The following is a 20,594-nucleotide window of genomic DNA, read 5'->3' as shown; positions in this document are numbered from 1 at the left end:
TTTTTGTTGAATAGACATATTTACAGCTCTCTTGGGGGCTGCATTTTAATCAACAAAACAGGGCATTCATCTTGGAATGGAAATGCCATAACTGATCCTTGCTATAATTTCTTGAATTAAAACTTTACTTAGTTCTTTCTCTTAACTTTCAAAAATACTGATATTTTTATTCCTTTCACTTTTTATCTCTCTGTATATTTTACTCTAGCCCTTCACTCCCACTGAAAAACACCCCCTGTTCTTAATTATCCATCTGCCAAACTACAAAAGCCTTTTCAGATTTTTTTTTCTGTTTCCTCTTTACTTTTGCTTAAGCTAGTGTTTTTAGCTCCATTTTTGCAAACATAATTGCAACTTGGATTGTTATGACCATTCTCTTGGTCACACTTGTTATCCTCTTATTTAATTGTTTATGTAGCTTTGCACAAGCCTGAAATGTGATTTCCATATAATTTGAATTCAGGTTCCAGTCCCACCACATTCTGATTGAAACACCTTGGGCTAGTCACTGAATTGCTTCATTTTTGTTTTTCACATGAGATTAAAACTAGTTCAAAGAGTTAAGACAATCAAATGTTATAGCATATATAAAGGTGATTGATAATTGATAAATCTCTATTAAATGTTAAATAATCTAAGACTTGAATTAGAATATGGAGCAATTGGGATGATATAATGTTTTATTCACTGCTGTAAATGCCTTTATTCTAGCACTTCATTTTGCTCAGCTGAGGAGACAGCAAATGGTTTGATTGGATTATAAATTTATTGCTAGATAGAAAAAGGGAAAATTCAATCAAGACAGCCTTGTAAAATATTTGCCTTATGCATATATAACCTAAGTCATCCATAATAACAGTAAATGAATGTGGCTTTCCTGAGCTTATAATTAAAGTTATAGAGAACCATATTTAATTACTTATATCTTAAATTTTCAAATATAGGTACTGTTTTATCAGTTGTGCGAGGACAAAGTGTCATTCAATAATGCTTGTATTTCAAGTATCTCTAATAAAAATTATTGGATTTTTTAAATAATAATTTTGTTAACATTTATAAATATTTCCATCCACAGTGATTACATAAATTTAGAAGGTTGATGCATCTTCAAAAATTTGCTTCTGCTTGTGTTCTCAGTCTCAATGTTAGGTTTTTTTTTTTCTTTTGAGGAGAATCCATTAATTCAGTGTATTCAAAATTATACAAAAAAATATTAGTAAAGGTGTGAGAGTCCATGAAATTGAAATCATAATGCCTTATTGTCAAAGTACTGGGCATATTGTTTGCAAATTGCAGTTTTGTTATACTATCAACTTACTGTCATTTTCTTTCAACAAAGCAATGATGAAGCATTTCTTATATTTTTCGTAGGATGGAATGATCATGTTTGTAAAAAATTATGAGTATTCTTGTTAGGGGGTTGTGTCAGTTTATTAAAATGTTCGTAGTGAGAGCTGAATGTAATTTCATGTTATTTTAAAACTCTATGATGAAGGATTTTTATATAGCCTGACAATCTAATCATTATACAACTTAGAGTTTAAAATATAAGTGGTATGGGGGTACATATCTTAAATTATGGTCCTTTTTATGCATGGCCCTGACTTTTTACTTACTTTTTCTTTGTCAGATTTTCAAATAGTTAAGTAGCCAACAGGTGATAAATGTCCCCTTAATTTTTCTGACTCTCAAGCTCCAGAGCATGAGAATTGCTGATCAATTATAGCACTTGTCTCCTAAATGAGTTTTTCACATCTGCCTCTTATTTCATTAGTTAACTGTCTACGGAAAGATCTGGATAAGATGGAATACCAATGCCTTTTTGCAGCTTGTTCTGTCGGTCTGTATAATAACGATAGGGTCATTAGCAGTGTAGGCACAAAAGGGTATTTATCTACTACCTACAATAAATATACATGCTAGTACTAGAAGGCATTTGAGACTGTTTATTGAAATCACACTAAGACAAAAATAATGGGTTTTGGTTCACTTTTCCAGTTAGCAGCAACTAATGTAAAACCATGGCATTTCTTCCTATACATTACTTTTACTGATTAAATTTGTCCTCACAAAGGAAAAAAAACACGTTTGTTAATTAGTTTTTTTTTTTAAAAAAAGCAGCAAAAAACTTTATGTTTCAAATTAGCAAACAGGATGATTAAAAAATGTTGTTCAAAGATTGTTAATTCTTGCTTAATTTTCCTGTGTTGGCACTTTAAAATACTACCAATCATAATTTTTTTATTGTATGTTATACAAATCATATTTTTAACTGGAAAAGTCCTGATGAATAATCAATGTTTTTAGGAATAGTGTTTTCTTACCTATTGAAGGGGACTAATAATAGTATGCCATAAGGTATATATGGAAATTAAATGAGACAGTAACATAAGGCAGGTAACATAGAAGCCCAGTACATAGTAAGCGATCATGAGCAGTAGTTATTACATACATTTTATAACATCTAATGCTTTTTTCTTCTGTATATTCAGAGAGTTTGAAATCAGAACAGTGGGATATTGCTTGATATGTTGATTTTGAGTGTGAAATTCATTTTTTATTGTTTTAAAAACCATTCAGCAAGTGACAACCTATGGGTAATTACCTATTTGTAAATTGTTTTAATTTTGTCTTTGGGAGGATATTTAGGCATACCTTCAGTGATTGTTGTTCTGTGCTCTAGGACACAATCACATAGCAAATGTCATTAGAATAAGAGCAGCTCTAACTACCTTGTCGATTTGATAACCACCCCCCACCTTGATTAAACATAGGAAGTGCTTTGACTACATAAATAACCCAGACAAGAAGTCAGCTTTTGAGTATCTATCATGTCTTCTTAAATCTGGATATTTTTAAATTAATGATATAAAATGCATATTTCCATTTAGTTTTATTTTAAAGAAAAATTATATAAGTTAAAAATGTGTAAAGAATTAACTTGAACTGATGATTTCTATCATAGTAACTTCATTTTGTCTAATCTTTCCTTTTCACAGGCCTTGTTTGTATGAAATCCAGCACATCTGTGGTTGAGCTTGTTATGCTGCTTTGTTCTCAGGTACAGAAATCTCATTTATTACATTAAACTACATGAAGATTTTTATTATCGTGATCAATATATTGTATGTGCATATATATGTCTGTGTATATTTTTAAACTTCCATCTGTTATCCCATAGATAAAGAAAATAATGTATGATGAGACATTTTTATAGGTGATCTTACTTGTAAATACTGCCTCCCTTTTATGTTCTTTAGCTGCCTTAATCTTTCCTACCTTCCCTCTCCTTCTGTTATACCCTATCTATATCCACAAATATGTATTTGTTATTTGTTATATATTTTTGATACCCTTCCTTACAACTACCCTTTAAAAATGATACTGTAGAAATTATAATTTTGATGTTTATTGTTAATTACATGCATGGCTTCTTCTCTATTACATTACAGATAATGAAATATTAGATTTTTCCATATAACATCCAAAGTTCATTAATAAGTGGTTTTTGATAAGTACCTTACTGCTTTCTTTTTTAATGTAATTTGTATTTTTCAGTATAAACCCTAAAAATCTACTTATGTATATAACTTTAATAATCAGAATGAAGATTTAAAATAGAACTATAGTAGTTTGCTATGCTTTCTTAGCATTTATAAGAAATATATGTGTAAAAATATGTGTGCGTATGTGTGTATGTATACTCCATTTTCTTGATGTCTAAATAGGAACTAATGGTATTTCACTAGCTCTGTCAAGTCTCCTAATAATCTTGATTTTCATGGTAATATTAAATATTTTATAATATGAGAATGAAAAAACAGCTTAAGTATGTTTGTAATAAGTAGCTATTACACGTATCCCATGTTTCCTCATTGGAGAGAAAATACATCTAAATTCTTTCTGGTTACTGACTTGCAACCACAGCTAACTCCCAAATAACAACAATATGATTTCGATTGATCCTTTAAAATTAGTAAAGATAAAACAATCAAGAACTTACCTATAGATTTCCAGTCTTCAAGTTGACTTCAAGAATATATGCACACGGTAACATTAGGTTCATTTCCTCCCTTTCAGCCAGGAAGAATATTAATTAGTTAGAAGTTAAAGAAAACAGCATCCCTGGTAGGAGTTCATCTGCAGGGCATTTGAAAATAATTGCTTGATACCAGTGTCCTGAGTTCGAGAGTAATGCTGGGAAACCTGCCTGGTCCTTCTAGACTCTTGATGATACATATTTTTAAATATTCTTTTATGGGAAAATATCTTAAAATTCCTTCTTCCTTAGCTCTGGATTTCATTGCAGTTCAGAGAAATAAAGAGGAATGTAGCATTAGGGTCTAGTGTCTTTGATGGCCTCATCATCTAATCATAGGTTTAACATTACTCATTTGCTGGCTCCAGGAATTCCTGCCATTAAGGGCCCTAGAGATGAAACTTTGCCTCAGATATTGATTGAAAGGAAGAGTGAGAAATTTAAGCTCTCTATGCAGTGCACTTTCTTCCCATGTTTCAGCAAAGCAATGTTATAAACGTCTCTCAGTTTGATTTTTAAGTTGATTTTTTTAAATAATTCAGAGTGTGCTTAAATATTTCAAGTGGTTAATTGATTAAATATACTTCATTTGAGAAACTTAAAATGTACACTTATAAAAAAAAATACCATCTTCTGTTAAACTGAAATTTTGCTTTCCATAAAACGTTTTTAGAAATAAATAATCTTCCATCAATACTATTCAGATGGGAGGAGTTTACTACTCTGTTGTGAAAGTAGCTTCTAATAGTTGTTTTATAGATCATGAATTGTTCCAAAGATATGTAAAACCTTGGTTTTAAGGTCACACACAAAAAATGATCATGTCTTCAGTTTCTTAAAATAATCTGCCATTTTTTTCTACTACTCAAATTCAAGATGATTTATAGCCTATTTTCATCCATTAGCAGCCATAGCAGTAGCAGACTTCTGATAAAGAAAAATAAATATAGCTAATGGGGCTGTGAAGATTGCTTGGCATAGCACTCTCTAAAGCTGGGTTTCTTCTACAAGCTTTAATGCATCTCTTCGGCAGTGGAGCTGATCCCTGTAGAATTAGCACAGTTCTTAGGTTCTCTTTGTGCCAAGACAGAAGGCTATCCTGAGGAATCTTTAAAGTTGCAGAGTACTCTGTTGTCTTTTTGTTTTATTTTATTTCAGCCTTTTGCAAATATTGGTAGCTCAGTGTTATTATCACCATCAGTTATTAGCACTAGTAAGAGAGCTGAAAATCTAAGTGAGTAACCATCTTGATGTACTATATATATATATATATATATATATATGTATATATTATTTTTCCCAATTTAGATAGACCATTCAAGGATAAAATTTTGTTTGGAGAGAATAGGTGGTTAAGAGTTGAAAAAGTAAGGAAAAATAGAGTATTTCTTGAAACATTGTTCTACTTTAATTTGCTACATCACATTAGATGCTTTTATTTCAATGCTTTTATTTCAGAAACTTCATGTTTATAATACATATACGGATGTCAGTTTTTCTTTCCTTCTTATCTGAGCTCCTGAATAAACTTACTATTACCAGTGGTTTGTGTGCAAAATATGGTCTAGATTTACATGAGATCATATTACAAGTGTCTGAGTTACTTGTCAAGGATAATTCAGTTCATATGGACAGCCTTTAAACTCTAAGGGACATGCCATCCAGTTTACCCCACATTGGAATTTTAGGTCTCTGTGGAAAACATATTTTAAATTTTAAGAAGTTAATAGCATTATTATTAGATTGCATTTATTGTTCCACAAATAACCCTTCCAATTTTTGCTATGTTTTGGATACTGTTCCGTATACATCTTATGACATAAAAGTAAATTTTCAGAATCAGCTATTTCTTCTTCCTTTTAAATATGTATGAAAGTTGCATGTAAAAACATTTTTTAAAAAAGGTTTTCTGTCATTCGGAAACAAAGTGAACTGAAACAAAATAAATAATATTGTTTGACAAAATCAATACTTAATCAGTGAAGTATAAAGCATGCAATCGGTTAGTTAATTACCTGCTGAGGGCTTCAGAATATCACAGGTCTGGTACTATCTTCTGACTACAGTTTTGTTTTGTTTTGTTTTGTTTTAAGTTTTACAATCAGCTGATGTTAAGGTACCTCACATGATTCTATATGTGTGCCTTCTTTTTCCATTACATTATTCTGAATGTATTGTGTTCTTTGATGAATAGCAGATTCAGTTTTCAAGTAAACTTTTGTAGGTACTATAATAGTTTGTAATTATTTCCAGATTTTTTTTAGGAAGTCTCCATCAGAGGTACGCCAGGAAAAATTGAGTGATGTTATCCCATAGGGTTTTTTTAAGTTTTCATAAGTAAAGCTAAGCAGATGTCACTTGCATTTTTCTGTGCCTCATTTGTCAGTAGAAAATGTTTTATATATTGAGAAACTTTCATGTAAAAAATAACGTCTTTTAGTATTTAAGTACTTTCTTACTTGAATTGCTGATTAAGCAAATGAATGCTTAATAAATCATTTTATTCTCATTAAAAAAACCCAAATGTATAAGTAACATAAAATAAAACTCAGCCTTGCAAGTCTCTTTAAGATCTGTGTATGAAGTTACTATCATGAATTATTTTGTGGTTTTGTTTGACTTTATTCTTTTCTAAATACTCTGTATGCTTAAATAAAAAGGATTTTAAGTGACTTCATGATGTGATCAAGGCCGTAACCCAGCACATCTAAACACAGTGTTCTTACAAAAAAACCACAACTAAAGAATAGTATTGCTTCTTAAATGATTTTGCTTTTGAACATTTACAGTTTTTTTCCTTCAATTTGATACAGTTTAGTCATATGGAAAAGAGAAAAAAGACATACTTTTAACTGTAGTAAACCTAAGATTGAGGTACAGAGACATCGATATGATGAATATTGGCACCTAATAAGGAATATTCATTCATGAGTATGCAGTGTTGAAAGAATATTTGATAGGCTTAATAAGAAGATGTAAAAACACTAGCGATGTACTGGATTTTTTTTCAAGTATCTTTAAAAATATAAAATCCTAAATATAATAATGAAATTGACCACATTCAATTATTTAATAATTCCTTCTTAGAATTTTGGTTGCTAATGATTTATTGATACTTTCTTCCATTTCTTAAGGAATTCAGTTTTATCCATGAATGCCCACTCTGTATTTAAATTTGAAATTAATGACTAAAAATTTATGGTGTGATATTTTGAATTGAATATACTCTAATACTAGCTATGTATGGTTCAGAAAACTGATCCTGTGAATCAGCGGTAACATGTTCTTGTATTAGGGTATTGAAATGGACAAAAGATGGACCCTACTATGCTAATAGATTTTTCTACACAGCATAAACAGGGAAGGAGATTCAGGCTGAGGTATCCATCTAAGCAAAGGTCTAAAGAGAAATGAACCTGTTACATTCTCAGATCAGAGACCAGCCTCCTTTGGAGCAAATCAGAAATTGAGTAGTCAAACGATATTTTTATTTGGGTTTATTTATTATATATGAAGTTAGCATTTATCGGCAGTACAAGAAACAATATTTCCTTGAGGGTTTTTTTAATATAAAATATTATGGTGTGCTTGTAGATAAAATTGAGATTGATAAATATTTTAATGTATGAATAGCATTGGATAGTTTATGATGTTTGCTTTTACAGGTTCTATTTCTATTTTCAGTAGGAATAATACTACTTTTATTCTTTTTTATTTTTAATTAAGACAAATGTATATTATTTTTAAACATCCTAGTTTATTTTTTCACAATATAGGATTTCTCCCCTTAGATGCAGTCATCATATTTTTCCCAGCACCAAAGTGCCCACAGTGTACTACACCACACTCTACCATGCTCTTCTCCTCTCTGTTCCCTCTCCTTGCTCCTTCCCTTCCCCTCCTGAGTGTCTCCAATCTATGATCAGCTTTCAAGGGTTAATATTACACTTTATCTTTGTCTGATCTTTTATTTTGTTTCTCTATATTCCACATATAAGTGAAACTATACAGTATTTATCTTTCTCCTTTTGGCTCATTTAGCTTAGAATAATCCCTTCCAGTTCCATCCTTGTTGATATAAATGGCATGAGTTTACCTTTTTTGATCACTGAGTGTTATTGCATTGTGTATGTATGCCACATCTTGGTCTACTCATCGGTTCTGGGGCATTTTGGTTGTTTCCATATCTTGGCTATTGTAAATATAGCTGTCATAAACATAGGAATGCAGGTTTCCTTTCAAATTCATATTTTTGTGCTCTTTGGGTAGATAGCTAGGAGTGGAATTGCTGAGTCATATGGAATTGGAATATGGAATTGCTGGTCCATTTTTAGTCTTTTGAGGAATCTCCATACTTCTTTTCACAGGAGCTGGACCAATCTGCATTCCCACAAAAAAAAAGTGTAATAGGTTTTCTTTCTCTACACTTTTGCCAGCACTTATGTGTAATTTTTTTTTTTTTAATATGGGCCATTCTTATAGGTGTGATGAGTTATGTCATTGTGGTTTTGAGATGCATTTCCCTGATGATAATGTGACGATGAGCATTTTTTCATATGTCTGTTGGCCATTTGCATGTCTTCCTTGAAGAAGTATCTATTTAGCTATTCTGCACATTTTTTGATTGGGTTATTTGTTTTCTTTTCGTTGAGCTGTGTAAGCACTTTTAAGATCTTAGATTTCAGTCCCTTATCAGATATATGATATGCAGATATGTTTTTTCCATTCAGTAGGGTGGGAAAGAGTAGTGATCAAAACAAAGATACTATTTTATTCATGAATATAAAACAAATTTATACATTTTTCTCTAAAGGTATACAACCTTACTATTGTCTGTGGTATACCATCATCTCAAAGTTAAATGAGCAAATTCTTTATTTAAAGATTTTTGGATTTTTGAACTTGATAGATTATATCATGTTTCTTACCATAAAGTATGTAATATTTCCTAGTATGAATAAAAAAGTTAAGCAGAAGTTTTAAAATGTGGCACATAAAAGTTATTTTCAACTTGAATCATAATGCATATTTTAAATTATTGGAAAATATGGAGAAAATTATGGAGTAAAATAGTTTGAAGAAAAAAGAAAGAATATATCTATAAAACATCAGAAAATATATATTTAATGTATCTTAAGGCAAATAGCTACTGAATAATTGCAACAGGAGCACAGACTCAACTGTTATCTATATAATTTATAGCATCCCTCTGAAGATTTAATCAAAGATTTAAAGAGTACATAATTCATATAACTTTGATCATTTCAATGAGATCTTTTATTCTTTACTCCTTTTACTTCAACTCTTGGAGAATTTATCATATCCATAGGAAAAAATAGATAAATGACTAAGTTTTTTAATGTCTGAATTCTCGTAATTCTTCCAAATTGGGACAAAAATTAATAGTCTCGACAATCTTTAGGATAATACTTATTAATGCTATAATTTCTGTGGTAGGGGAAAAGGAACCAGCATATTCTGAGGTATACAGATTTCACTGCATCAAAACAGACCACAGCCTAACTGAAGCTCCTTTCCATACTTTGCCACATTATCCACTCCTTTTATTTCTTTCCAGTGATTTTGATTTATTTATTTTCCCTCTTATTTTTATGTTTCTCTGCTTATAAATTCTTTAGTCATATTACAACAGCTTTGAAAAAAATGTATTTCACAGTCCTATAACTTTGACACATTCTTTTGCTTTCTGATGAATTTTTTCCTTTTGTTCTTTGTATATATCAACATACTTTATTTTGATTAACTATCATGTAATAAATAATGTTCTGTGTCCTATTTTTCTCCATTGCAATTTTATTTATGATCATCTTTTCCTGTGCTTTTGTTGTTGTTGTTTAAATAATTATGGATTCACAAAAAGTTGCAAAAATATAATAGAGTCCCATGTACCTTTGTACAGCTTCCTTCAGTAGTGCCATCTTATGTAATCCAATGTTATAAAATTTTACATACATTTATATGTGTTGTGTGTACATACATTAATGCAGTTTTATTCCATATATTGAGATAAATAACTATCACTAACAAAATGCAGGATTATTATTACCTTATTTCTTCATAGTTTATCGAATTCCTTTCCTTCATAAAGTTGGTTTGTTGTTATAGGGATCTAATCACTCTATCATTTCACTTAGCATTTATAGTGCATGCATCTGAATAGTGAATAAAGGTATCTCTTCACATTATTTGAGTGCATGTTTTAATGGATGACATGATTTGCTGTATCCATTACACTGTAATTTTTCTTTAGACTTATTATCATGTCCTTTATTTCCTGTCTTTTTGATGTTTCCCATTCAATTAATAGAGAAAATATGTATTATATGTAATTAGCAACATACTTAACATTTATTGACAGCACTTTAAATTATAGAATGTTTATTTTAGAATACCCATAAGCAAAGACCAGTTAAGGATTATACAAAGCCTTAGAGTCTTCTAAATCACTATATAGAAGTTATTTGTTTCAATTATCCTACAAATTTACACTATAACAAACCATGTTTTTTTTTTGTTGCCGCTGTTGTCATCTGTTTTGCTCACTGCTATCTCATCCATACTTACTGCAGTGCCCAACATATAATGTTGATAGATATTTGTCAGTTCTTATTGAATTAATTCATGGTAAAAGGAAAATGGTTTTAATCCCAAAGATAATTTATTTTATTGTAGTAATATGTATGTAACATAAATATGCCATTTTAACCATTTTAAGTGCAAAATTCATTGCTATTAAATCTATTCACAGTTTGTAACCGTCATTCATGATTGATTTCCAAAAATTTTCAACTTTCAAACAAAAACTGTACCCAGAAGTAGTGATTCTCCAGACTCTAGTCCACTTTTTGTCTCTGTGATTTGCTTCTTTTCAATATTTCATATAAGAAAACCTCACACTCTATTTCCTCTAATGTTTAGTTGATAGCACTTTACATGTTTTGAAGATTCATTCCTGTTGGAGCATATATTCAAATTTCATCCCTTTTTACAGTTTAATGATATTACATTCTATATGAATAGTATTACATTTTATTCATTCATTGATCTTTTGATGAACATATGGGTTGTTTCTATCTTTAACTATTGTGAATAATACTCTATTTAAACAGTGGCCTACAAGTAAATATTTGAGGCACTATTTCCAATTCTTTTAGGTCTATACTTAAGAAGTGAAATTACTGACTCAGTTGGCAATTCTGTGTTTTACTTTTTTGGAAAATGCCAGTTTTGTAGAATGGCTGTACTGTTTTAGAGTTTCATGAGGAATGAAGAAGGGTTTCTTATTTTCCATTCATTATTTTTTAATTTATTGTTAGTGTTTGAATTATAGATATTCTAGAGAGTGTGAGGTGCTGTCTTAGTACAGTTTTGATTTGTATTTCCCTGATGACTAATTATGTGGATTGTCTTTGTGTGCACTTATGGCAATTTGTATATTCTCTCTGGAGAAATGTCTATTCAAGTTCTTTGCCCATTATTTAATTGGGCTTTTTGTTGTTAGTGAGTTACAGGTGTTCTTTATTCTCGGTTGAAACCTTTATTAGATGTATGATTTGTAAAGATTTTCATCAGTTTTGTGGATTATTTTTATTTTCTTGATAGGCTCCTTCAAGCACAAAAATTTATAATTTTAAAGATTTATATCCAATTTCTCTATTTTTGGTGTTGTTGCCTATACATTTGGTATCTTGTTTTATTTATAAATGCATGTAAATAGATGGCCAAATCCAAGCTCATGGAGATTTTCCTCTGTTTTCTTCTAATAGTCTTACGCTTTAGTTGTTATATTTAGTTTTTTGTTTATTATGACTTAATGTTTATGTATGGTGAAAGGTGTGGATCCTACTTCATTTTTTCTGCATAAAGAGAGTATTCTTTTTTGAAGAGACTGTTCTTTTCATGTTGAATGTGTTAAATTTATTTATATGATTTAACAGTATATTTAGATCCTGGGAAATCTCCTTATGTGTATCTTTTTATGCTATGTCAACTTTTTGTTCAGTAGCCATATATGTATGTATTTCTTTGTTACCTAACAGTTTTTTATGGTTGACCTTCAAATCAGTAATTTTCTCTTTGGCCTAATCATTTATTACTCATTTCTTATTTTTAACTTTTCCAATCATATATTTATATGATGTTCATAAAAAATAAGCAGTGAAATTTTTAAATGATATGTTGAATAGTAGATTATGTATCTCCTTTATTTTTTGTACACTTTGAAAAAATTATTCATGTTTTTCTCTGTACATGGTATTTTTACATCAATTCTTTTATTAGCTTCTTAACTTATTTTACAGACTTTATAAGCATGACAGATTATACATTTATTTTGAAACTTTTGAAGTATATACCTACTTCTTTTAGCAGCACCTAATCATGGACATTAAGGCTATACAAAGTAAAATACCAATCTGAAATTCCAGACGACTTAAGATCACATATTAGCCTTGTATTTTTACCTTGAAATATTCTCCATATTAAAGAAAATTGGTTTCCTTAATTGTATACACAACAAAGGGAATAAGAAATGTGCATTGAGCTGACATGGGGAGGAAAAAACTGGTGGGGAAAAAAAATTGTGTCCTGGCCCTGAGATTTCTACTAGGTCATCCAACTACCATAAAGTGATTGTGAAGAGAACATAGGGATTTCATTGTCATCCTTCTGGAACATATTTGTCTTCAAAGTGTTTCATTTCAAAGGGTACTTAACTTGATATCCAGTTCTCTGAAAAAGTCCTTCATCTTGAGGAAATATTTTGCATCCAAGTAGAAAAGTCAAAAAATTGTGACAAAGCTGTCTAAAGATTTGGCAGCTATCTGCAGGTATTCAAACCACCTTAGTTTGTTGCCATATGAAGATATAAATTTGATGCCTATGCTCATTTCTTAAATAGTGTATAAGTGAATATATCTTTATGTACATGTTTTCTCAAATGGTAAAATACTTTATGGAATTATCTGTAGGTAAGATTTCAAAATATTCTCCTTTTTTTCTGTCACTGCCAAGACATTGTATGAAGATACACCTTCTTGAATGTGTCCATTTCCTTTACATTAAATAATTTTTCCAAGTCAGCAAGTCACAGACAATTGTTAGAGAGCTAGGAATTGAGTATGTATCCCTTTCCTATCTAGCTATGTTTCATTTGGTGTTCTCAACATAGTTTATGTTTCAGCAAACACAACAAAAATTACTAAGTTCCTCCTCTATGCTAGGTCTTTTTCTTGTCACAAAGTTTTACATGTCTCTGATTCAATATTTTACCTATTCTCCTGTAATCCCTAGAAGCAATTACATAGTGATTTTCATTTTAGAAGTACTTTTTTAAATGCAAAAATTGTGGATTATTGTAAAATAATGTAATCATTACCTAACCTATTTGTAACATTTTTTTACACATTCATTGTAAGTAAGCACTTTTATTCCTACACAAATACCATTTTGAGACTCGAAAGCCATGATACAGCCAAAAAGGACCTTAGAAATCTCCTTACTTTGAAGATGCAGTTATGATACAATAGTTTACTATTTTACAAGTGAGTAGAGGAAGTTTGGGTAATTGAACATTGAAAATTTTAAAGGCATTATACACACACACACACACACAAACAAACATGCATCATTTCATAACAACTAACTTTGTCTATGCTGACAATTTAGGTAATTTGGGGTTTATATGAATGTAGTCTTATTGAGAAAGAGAGGAAAATGATCAAACTCAGTGGTTTTCAACACTGACCTCATAGCAAAACCATTTGGGAAGCTTTAAAGTAATATCAATACATATCTCCTCTCCTTAAAAGTTAGTCTGATATAACTGGTGTTTTTTTTTTTTTAACAACTCCTTTGTTGATTCTTTTGTTTGGCCAGAATTGAGAACTACAGACCTAAGTGATATCACCTTATATTGTGGGGAATTTAAATTCATTCCTTCAACAAAAATACAATGATCTTTGTATAATCTGTCAGACACTTTCTTTTTACTAGTTACACAGTTAAAAAAGACCCTTCCTTTCATTAAGGAGTTTTTGATATAGGGGGGAGACACATACATCTATTAGATACTACAAAATATAATTATATTTCTATGATTGATGAAAGTAATATTAAGTGTTAAGAAATTAATGATCTAGGTTTTATCCCATTTCCCATAAAATTACTATTTCTTTTGCATATTTTCCTATTTATTACTGTGCCGGAATAAATTCTGGCTGAAATATTGCCCTTTTGCATAGGAGTAAGGTCTAAAGGGGCATCTATAACTGCACATAACCAAAGGAAAATGTCATTTTTTATATTTTTTCTAAAATATTCTTTTTCCCTCACATCTTAATTTTTTCTTTATACTTAAGCCTTTTTACTAACTTGACTATATACCATATTTTACCAAGAATGTAAAGAGATGGGACTTTTAAACTAAAGATGCCCCCAAATTCATCATTTATGTGCCTTTATATTTGTTGTTCAGAAATTATTAGACAAACTTTCAAAACACCTAACTACTGAGAGATTAATATAAGTCCAATACTAAATCCCATAAACACCTAATATAAATTATTTTTAAATTTTCTAGCTTTGTTGCTACTTGTGTGATTGAGATGAAATGACAGTCAAGAAGAGATGTGGGTTTGACACAAACTGTAACCCACACCACCCACCACAAGCACAGACATTCTTTGCTCTTATATTTAAAAATGGATGTTTTACTATATTATTTTTATATTACTTATAATTTAGAATTAACTTTCTTGACTTTTATTATTCTCACTCAGAAGAAAAGTGAATATGGACATACAGGGATCAGTATTTACTGCCTGAGACTTTATATCATACCACAATTTAAAAAATAAAAACTTTAAAATATTGATGCATGTTATTGAGTTAATATTGGTGTACAACTCTGTATATGATTTAGAGTTTCAGGTTCACATCACATCAGATGTATGTCAGCACACCTACCACCAACCCACCATCATTCCCCATTTCAGGCCATTACCCTCTCCCATCTTTGCTTCGTACCCACCCCCAACACCTCCCTTGTGTAACTTCAATTCTACACTCAGATTTCTAGGATTTTGGGGGGGTTAAATTATGTCTGCTCCTAAACATTAGCTTAGACTCGTGGTAAGCCTGTCTTGCAAAGTTGTATAAAATATTCTGATGCTCTTTCTATTTACTCAAAAATGACAAATTACTCTTATAAAACATTTAATTTCTGGTTTAAAATCTCATATACATTTTCACTGATTTTCTTGTGTTTTAAACTCTGATGTCCTTAGCTCAGACATACCTACTATTTCTCTCAAGTATTGTAAATTAACTTCTCATAATCTAAAACAGATTTTTTTGTTTGATCTAAGATTTTTAAAAACATTGTGCTCTAATCTTTTTAGGCACAGTGTAATTTGTATTCCATAGCATATGTAATATCTAAATATGAATTTCGTTAATTATTTTCTTGAAAATTATATTCACATTAGATGTTTATGCTGATTAAAAAAAATTTGTTACACAAATATGAAGAGATCATATTTAGGAAGTTATCTGGATGAATCTATTCTTCAATGTGTCATGGTTCTTGTTACATAAGAATTTGTTTTCTTTTTAAGCTGTATAACATTAAATGTGAAGTATTCCTGAGAAAACTGTACTTTTTATGTGATTTTGTTTAACAATAAATATGGGATATAAAATTGGCATATGAAAAATTTGAAAAGAATGTTATTAAGACATTTTGTGAAAATGTAGAGTTCCCTCTAATTGTTTTAGACAGAAATGATTTAAATGTTTATATAAGCTATGTAAAATGCAGTAACAGTCTTGTACAATAAGTAAATTTTAGTGAAAGGTTATGATAGCTAGAACACAATACCTTTGTTAAAAACAGAGTTATTTTGTTCTTTTATGTGATCATTATATCCCCAAGCTATTACATTTCTTTTCTCATGTGTTGATTCTCTCTCCAGGGGAAAGGTAGATTTATGATTTTTCCTATACTCTGTCACACATTAACTTAGACCAGAGAATATTAACACACCAAATACTTACTTTGAGGGGCCACATTCTTTCATAGCACGTGTGTAAAGCTTTCAGGAGGAATGTGGGTAGGAGCATAGTGAAGGGTTAATGTGTCTCTTATGAAGTTGAATTTGTGGTCAGGACCTCTATGTGGCCAGAACAATGAGACAAGAAAATCATGCAGGAAGCACCTCTATAGATAAGTGACATGATGATCAATAAGAATTTTTTTTAATAAAATGGAGTTAAAAATTTTATTTATAAAATATTAAAAGGGATAAAATATTCTATCCAAAAATTATAATATCATCTATTGAAATACTGAAATCACAAGAATAAACCATTATACCCTCAACATGTTTAAAGCATATTCTTAAAATTCTATGGGAAAGGTGAGCAATATACTTTCCTAATCCAAAAAAACATATAACAATTATATTCATAATGTTCAAGCACTGGAGCTACCAGATTTTCAAATTATGTTAATTTAAATCAGCAAAGAGGAGTAACATGTAGCTATAGTTTTTTAAGTTTTTTGTTTATTTAAAAAATTTCAGAAGAGCTTCATTGTAACATTTTAATGTTGTCTTCAGTCATGCAAACTACCCGTGTAAATAGAATTATTCACTTCCAAATCACTAAATGTGCTTTTTTTATTTCTGATTTTCATTTTATAATCTCAGTGAAAATTCTCTATAGTTTTTTTTCTATCCCAAATATTTTTTTAAAGATTTATTTATTTATACAAGCACGGGGTACAGTCAGAAATGCGGGAGGGTGAGAGAATTCACCAGAGCCAGAGCGGGGAGCAGAGCAGGCAGAAGGACCGAAGTACACTGCTGAGGGGAGCAGCGGGCAGCAGGGGAGGTCTGCTCGCCATGTGGGACCCTCCTCCAGTGTCTGGGGAGCAGCTGCGGATTGAACCGGCGCCGCAGAGGCTGCAGGCAACTTCGCAACCCAGCGCTCAACCGCTGCACCACTGGGGAGGCCCTATCCCAAACATTGCTAATCCTTGTATAGTTACAGCAATCATTCATCCCTTGGAAAGAAGTTTTGTGCTGAAATCTCTCTGTTCCTGTGATACCACATTCCATCCCAGTCTGCCTCAAGCCTGAAATTTACTCAGAATTCAAAAGTAACTTCTAAACTAAGTGATGCAGAACTGCTTTTCAATATTTGATTTATTACAAAAAAAATTTGTTAAAAATCTTATAAAATATGTTAAAATAATATTACATAGAGGTTAACAACATCAACATGCTCCTTAAACCAGATGTTACTTTCGTTTACATGTTCATTTTTCTAATATTTCATTTGGTTTCTCCTTTTAGGAATGGCAAAATTCTATTCAGAAGAATGCAGGACTTGCATTTATTGAACTCATCAATGAAGGAAGGTAATTCATTTTACAATTTATAGACAACTAGTCAGTATACGTTTTATTCCACTGGGCCATGGCTTCTTTCCTGCCATCTGTTCCTAAAATGTGTAGGAAAATATATTTAAGTTAAATAATTTATCACACAGGTGATAAATTAAAAAAAAATTAAAATTTGAACTTTGAACTTCAAAGAAATAAAGTTTAAAATATTAGATATATTTAATGGGGGGAGAAAAAAAAGTCTGTATGAAATAAATGGACAGAGTTTACAAGGTTTTATGAGATTTGAGCCACATTTCACTGAGTAGTGAAGTTGTTTTACACAGATCAAGTGAACCCAATCTGCAGTCCCATCTGCCACTCCATCTGTTTTCAGTGCCATGCTTCATGTATGCTCCCTTAGCCTGTCTCAATTCATGTAAAATAGTTTTATCTATGTCATGCTATCTGGTATCCAACTGAAAATGTGAAGGATATAAATATAGAATGTATAGCCATCCAGTAAAGAATTTATAAGTATCATTGGTAAATGATGCTATGAGTAAAATATATTTGAGTCCACTCTTGTATCACTCCTTGACAAACATTTGTTCACCATTTTGACATTTTACAGCTTCTGTGAACCTGAGACCTACATCCTTTATAACTTGAATTTCTTTTATAATGTATTCTTTGAGAAATGATGACTGAATATTTGGCATAACCTGTTTTTTACTTCAAACTACATTTAATTAAATTGATCAGGAATGATATTCATTGATGTGAAAGTTGTCGTCAAGGAAGATGTCATAAAAGAATATTTTATAAAATATTTCTTGAATATTAACTATATGTATAGAAATTTGTTATTTTAAAAAATTAACGTAAATGCAGCTCAGTGTTTTTTCCCATCAATGTTCTGAGAAATAGCTTGTTTTTGTAACAATTCATTTTATTGTATATTTCTCATGTAAATATTCCATAATTATTTTAATCATAATAATGCAACTCCAATAATTAAAGTAAGTTTTGCAAGAAAACATTAGTTTTCCTTTATAGCTTAAATAACAGTTTTACATAACATTATTTCTTATAAAACTTTATTGTGTTAAGATTTGATAATATTATTATCTATCTTTAGGTGATAAAGAATAGGAAAAAAGTTTGCCCAACTACAATACCATGTTAATTATAGAAATTTTTACATTCATATATATATCTATTTGCTGAACTTACATCCTTCCACAAAATTAATTCAAAATCACAGACCTAAATGTACAATGGAAATTTCTAGACCTTTTAGAAAATAATATAGGCTAAAATCTAGATAACCTTGGGTTTAATAATGCATACCCCAAAGGTATGATATATGAGAAAATAAAAAGAATTGAGAATCTGGAGGTTACTAATTTAAATTTTCTGCTCTATGTAGTATACTGTGAAGAGAATAAAAAACAAGTCACAGGGTAGGAGAATATATTTGCCAACAACACATGTGATACAGGAATGTTGTCCAAAATATACAAAGAATTCTCAAATTTCAACAATAATTAGTCAAACATACTGGTTAAAAAATGGATCAAAGACCATAACAGATACTCCCCAAAGATATTCAAATGACAAATATAGATAACAGAAGATGCGCCACGTCATATGCATTAAGAGTAATGCAAATTAAAATAAGGAGATACCATTACAAGCTTATTAAAAAGAACAAAATCTAGAACAGTGATGTCACCAAATGCTAGGAAGGTTGTAAAACAACAGGGATTCTCATTCATAGCTGGCAGAAATGCAAAATGGCATAGCTGCTTTGAAAGACTGGTTAGCAGTTTCTATAAAACTAAACAAAATCTTACTATAGCATCCTGTAGTTACATTCTTCGGCATCTTCCCAAAGGAGTTATAAACATAAATTTGTGTCCATATAAAAATCTGCACTTGGATGTTTATAGCAGCTTTATTCTTAACTCTAAACCTGGAAGCAAGCAAGATGTCCTTTAGTAGGTTAATGGATAAATAAGCAACCATTCACTTATATGCTATATCCAGACAGGGGAACATTTATATTTGTTATTTAGTGAAATATAACCAAGATGAAAATGCATACATTGTGCAGAAATGAAAAATGATGTAAAGAATATATAAAATAAAATATAAAAAATTATAGAGAAATTTATAAAAGAAAAAAAAAGAAATGAGCTATGAAGCCATAAGAATATATGGAGTAACCTCAATTACATATTACAGAGTGAAAGAATTCAATCTGAAAATATCAGAGTTGTGAGTGGTTAAGGGAAAGAGGGGATGTATACACAGAGAACAGAGAGTTTTTAGAGCAAGGAATATACTCCATATGATAGTGTAGTGCTAGATAACATCTGTCCAAATCCATAGCATAAACAATACCCATTTTGAACTCTAATGTAAACTATGGACCTTTGATGATGATGCTGTGTTAGCATAGGTTCATTTTTGATAACAAGTATACCACTCTGGTCAGGAATGGTGATTATATAGGAGAGCATATCTGGGAAATCTTTTAATAATTTGCAGAATTTTGATGTGAACCTAAAGCTGCACATAAAAAGAGATATAGTCTATTTAAAAAAGCAAGTTCAAAAAATTACATTCAGGCAGAATGTACTGTATGAGAACTAGGAGATGATTAAAATAGAAATATGTAAAAGAAAAAAAATAGATGAATAACATTCTGGTCCAGGGGTATAATGTAGTGCAAAGGCTGAAAGCAAAAGATAACATAACAATGCTGGAAAGCTATTTTCAGCCAGCCAACAGCTATGCAAGTGTGTTATTTGCCAAGCATATAGAGGTAAGGGTTATTTACAAAGGTCATGCTATTAAGAAGTGTCTGTAATCTATGCAAAGGTGTTATTGAAGATGTTTAGGCACGATCTGCAGTGTGACAAATGGATTTCAGGGACTCAAAACTAAAGCAAAATTACCAATCTGACATTTCAATATTCCCATTGAAGATGATGGTGTCATCATAGACTAATAGTGGACAAATTTGAAATATCTTTTGGAAATTAAATCCATAGAATTGCTGATAGATTAGATGATAAAAAGGAAAGAGTCAAAGGCAACTTGAAGGTTGGCTTTAGTTAAGTAGATGAGTTATATTACAGA

The 20,594-nt window shown here is 30.6% G+C and overlaps 1 protein-coding gene across 3 annotated transcripts in view; it reads left to right on the top strand.

The window, feature by feature from the left end:
- Positions 1-20,594, top strand: part of NBEA (neurobeachin) — a gene marked incomplete at both ends in the record, with an annotated part of 593,662 nt that overhangs the window by 248,149 nt on the left and 324,919 nt on the right. For all 3 annotated transcript variants that reach the window (XM_084235096.1, XM_084235095.1, XM_084235094.1), the window contains 2 exons: positions 3,000-3,061; positions 17,416-17,480. In XM_084235096.1, coding sequence (XP_084091222.1) covers positions 3,000-3,061; positions 17,416-17,480 — 127 coding nt within the window. The remainder of the gene's footprint in view (positions 1-2,999; positions 3,062-17,415; positions 17,481-20,594) is intronic.

This window comes from Talpa europaea (assembly GCF_964194135.1).
Source record: "Talpa europaea genome assembly, chromosome: 6".
Lineage (NCBI taxonomy): Eukaryota > Metazoa > Chordata > Mammalia > Eulipotyphla > Talpidae > Talpa > Talpa europaea.
The sequence above is the reverse complement of the archived record's forward strand: the minus strand, read 5'-3'. Positions and strand labels throughout refer to the sequence as shown.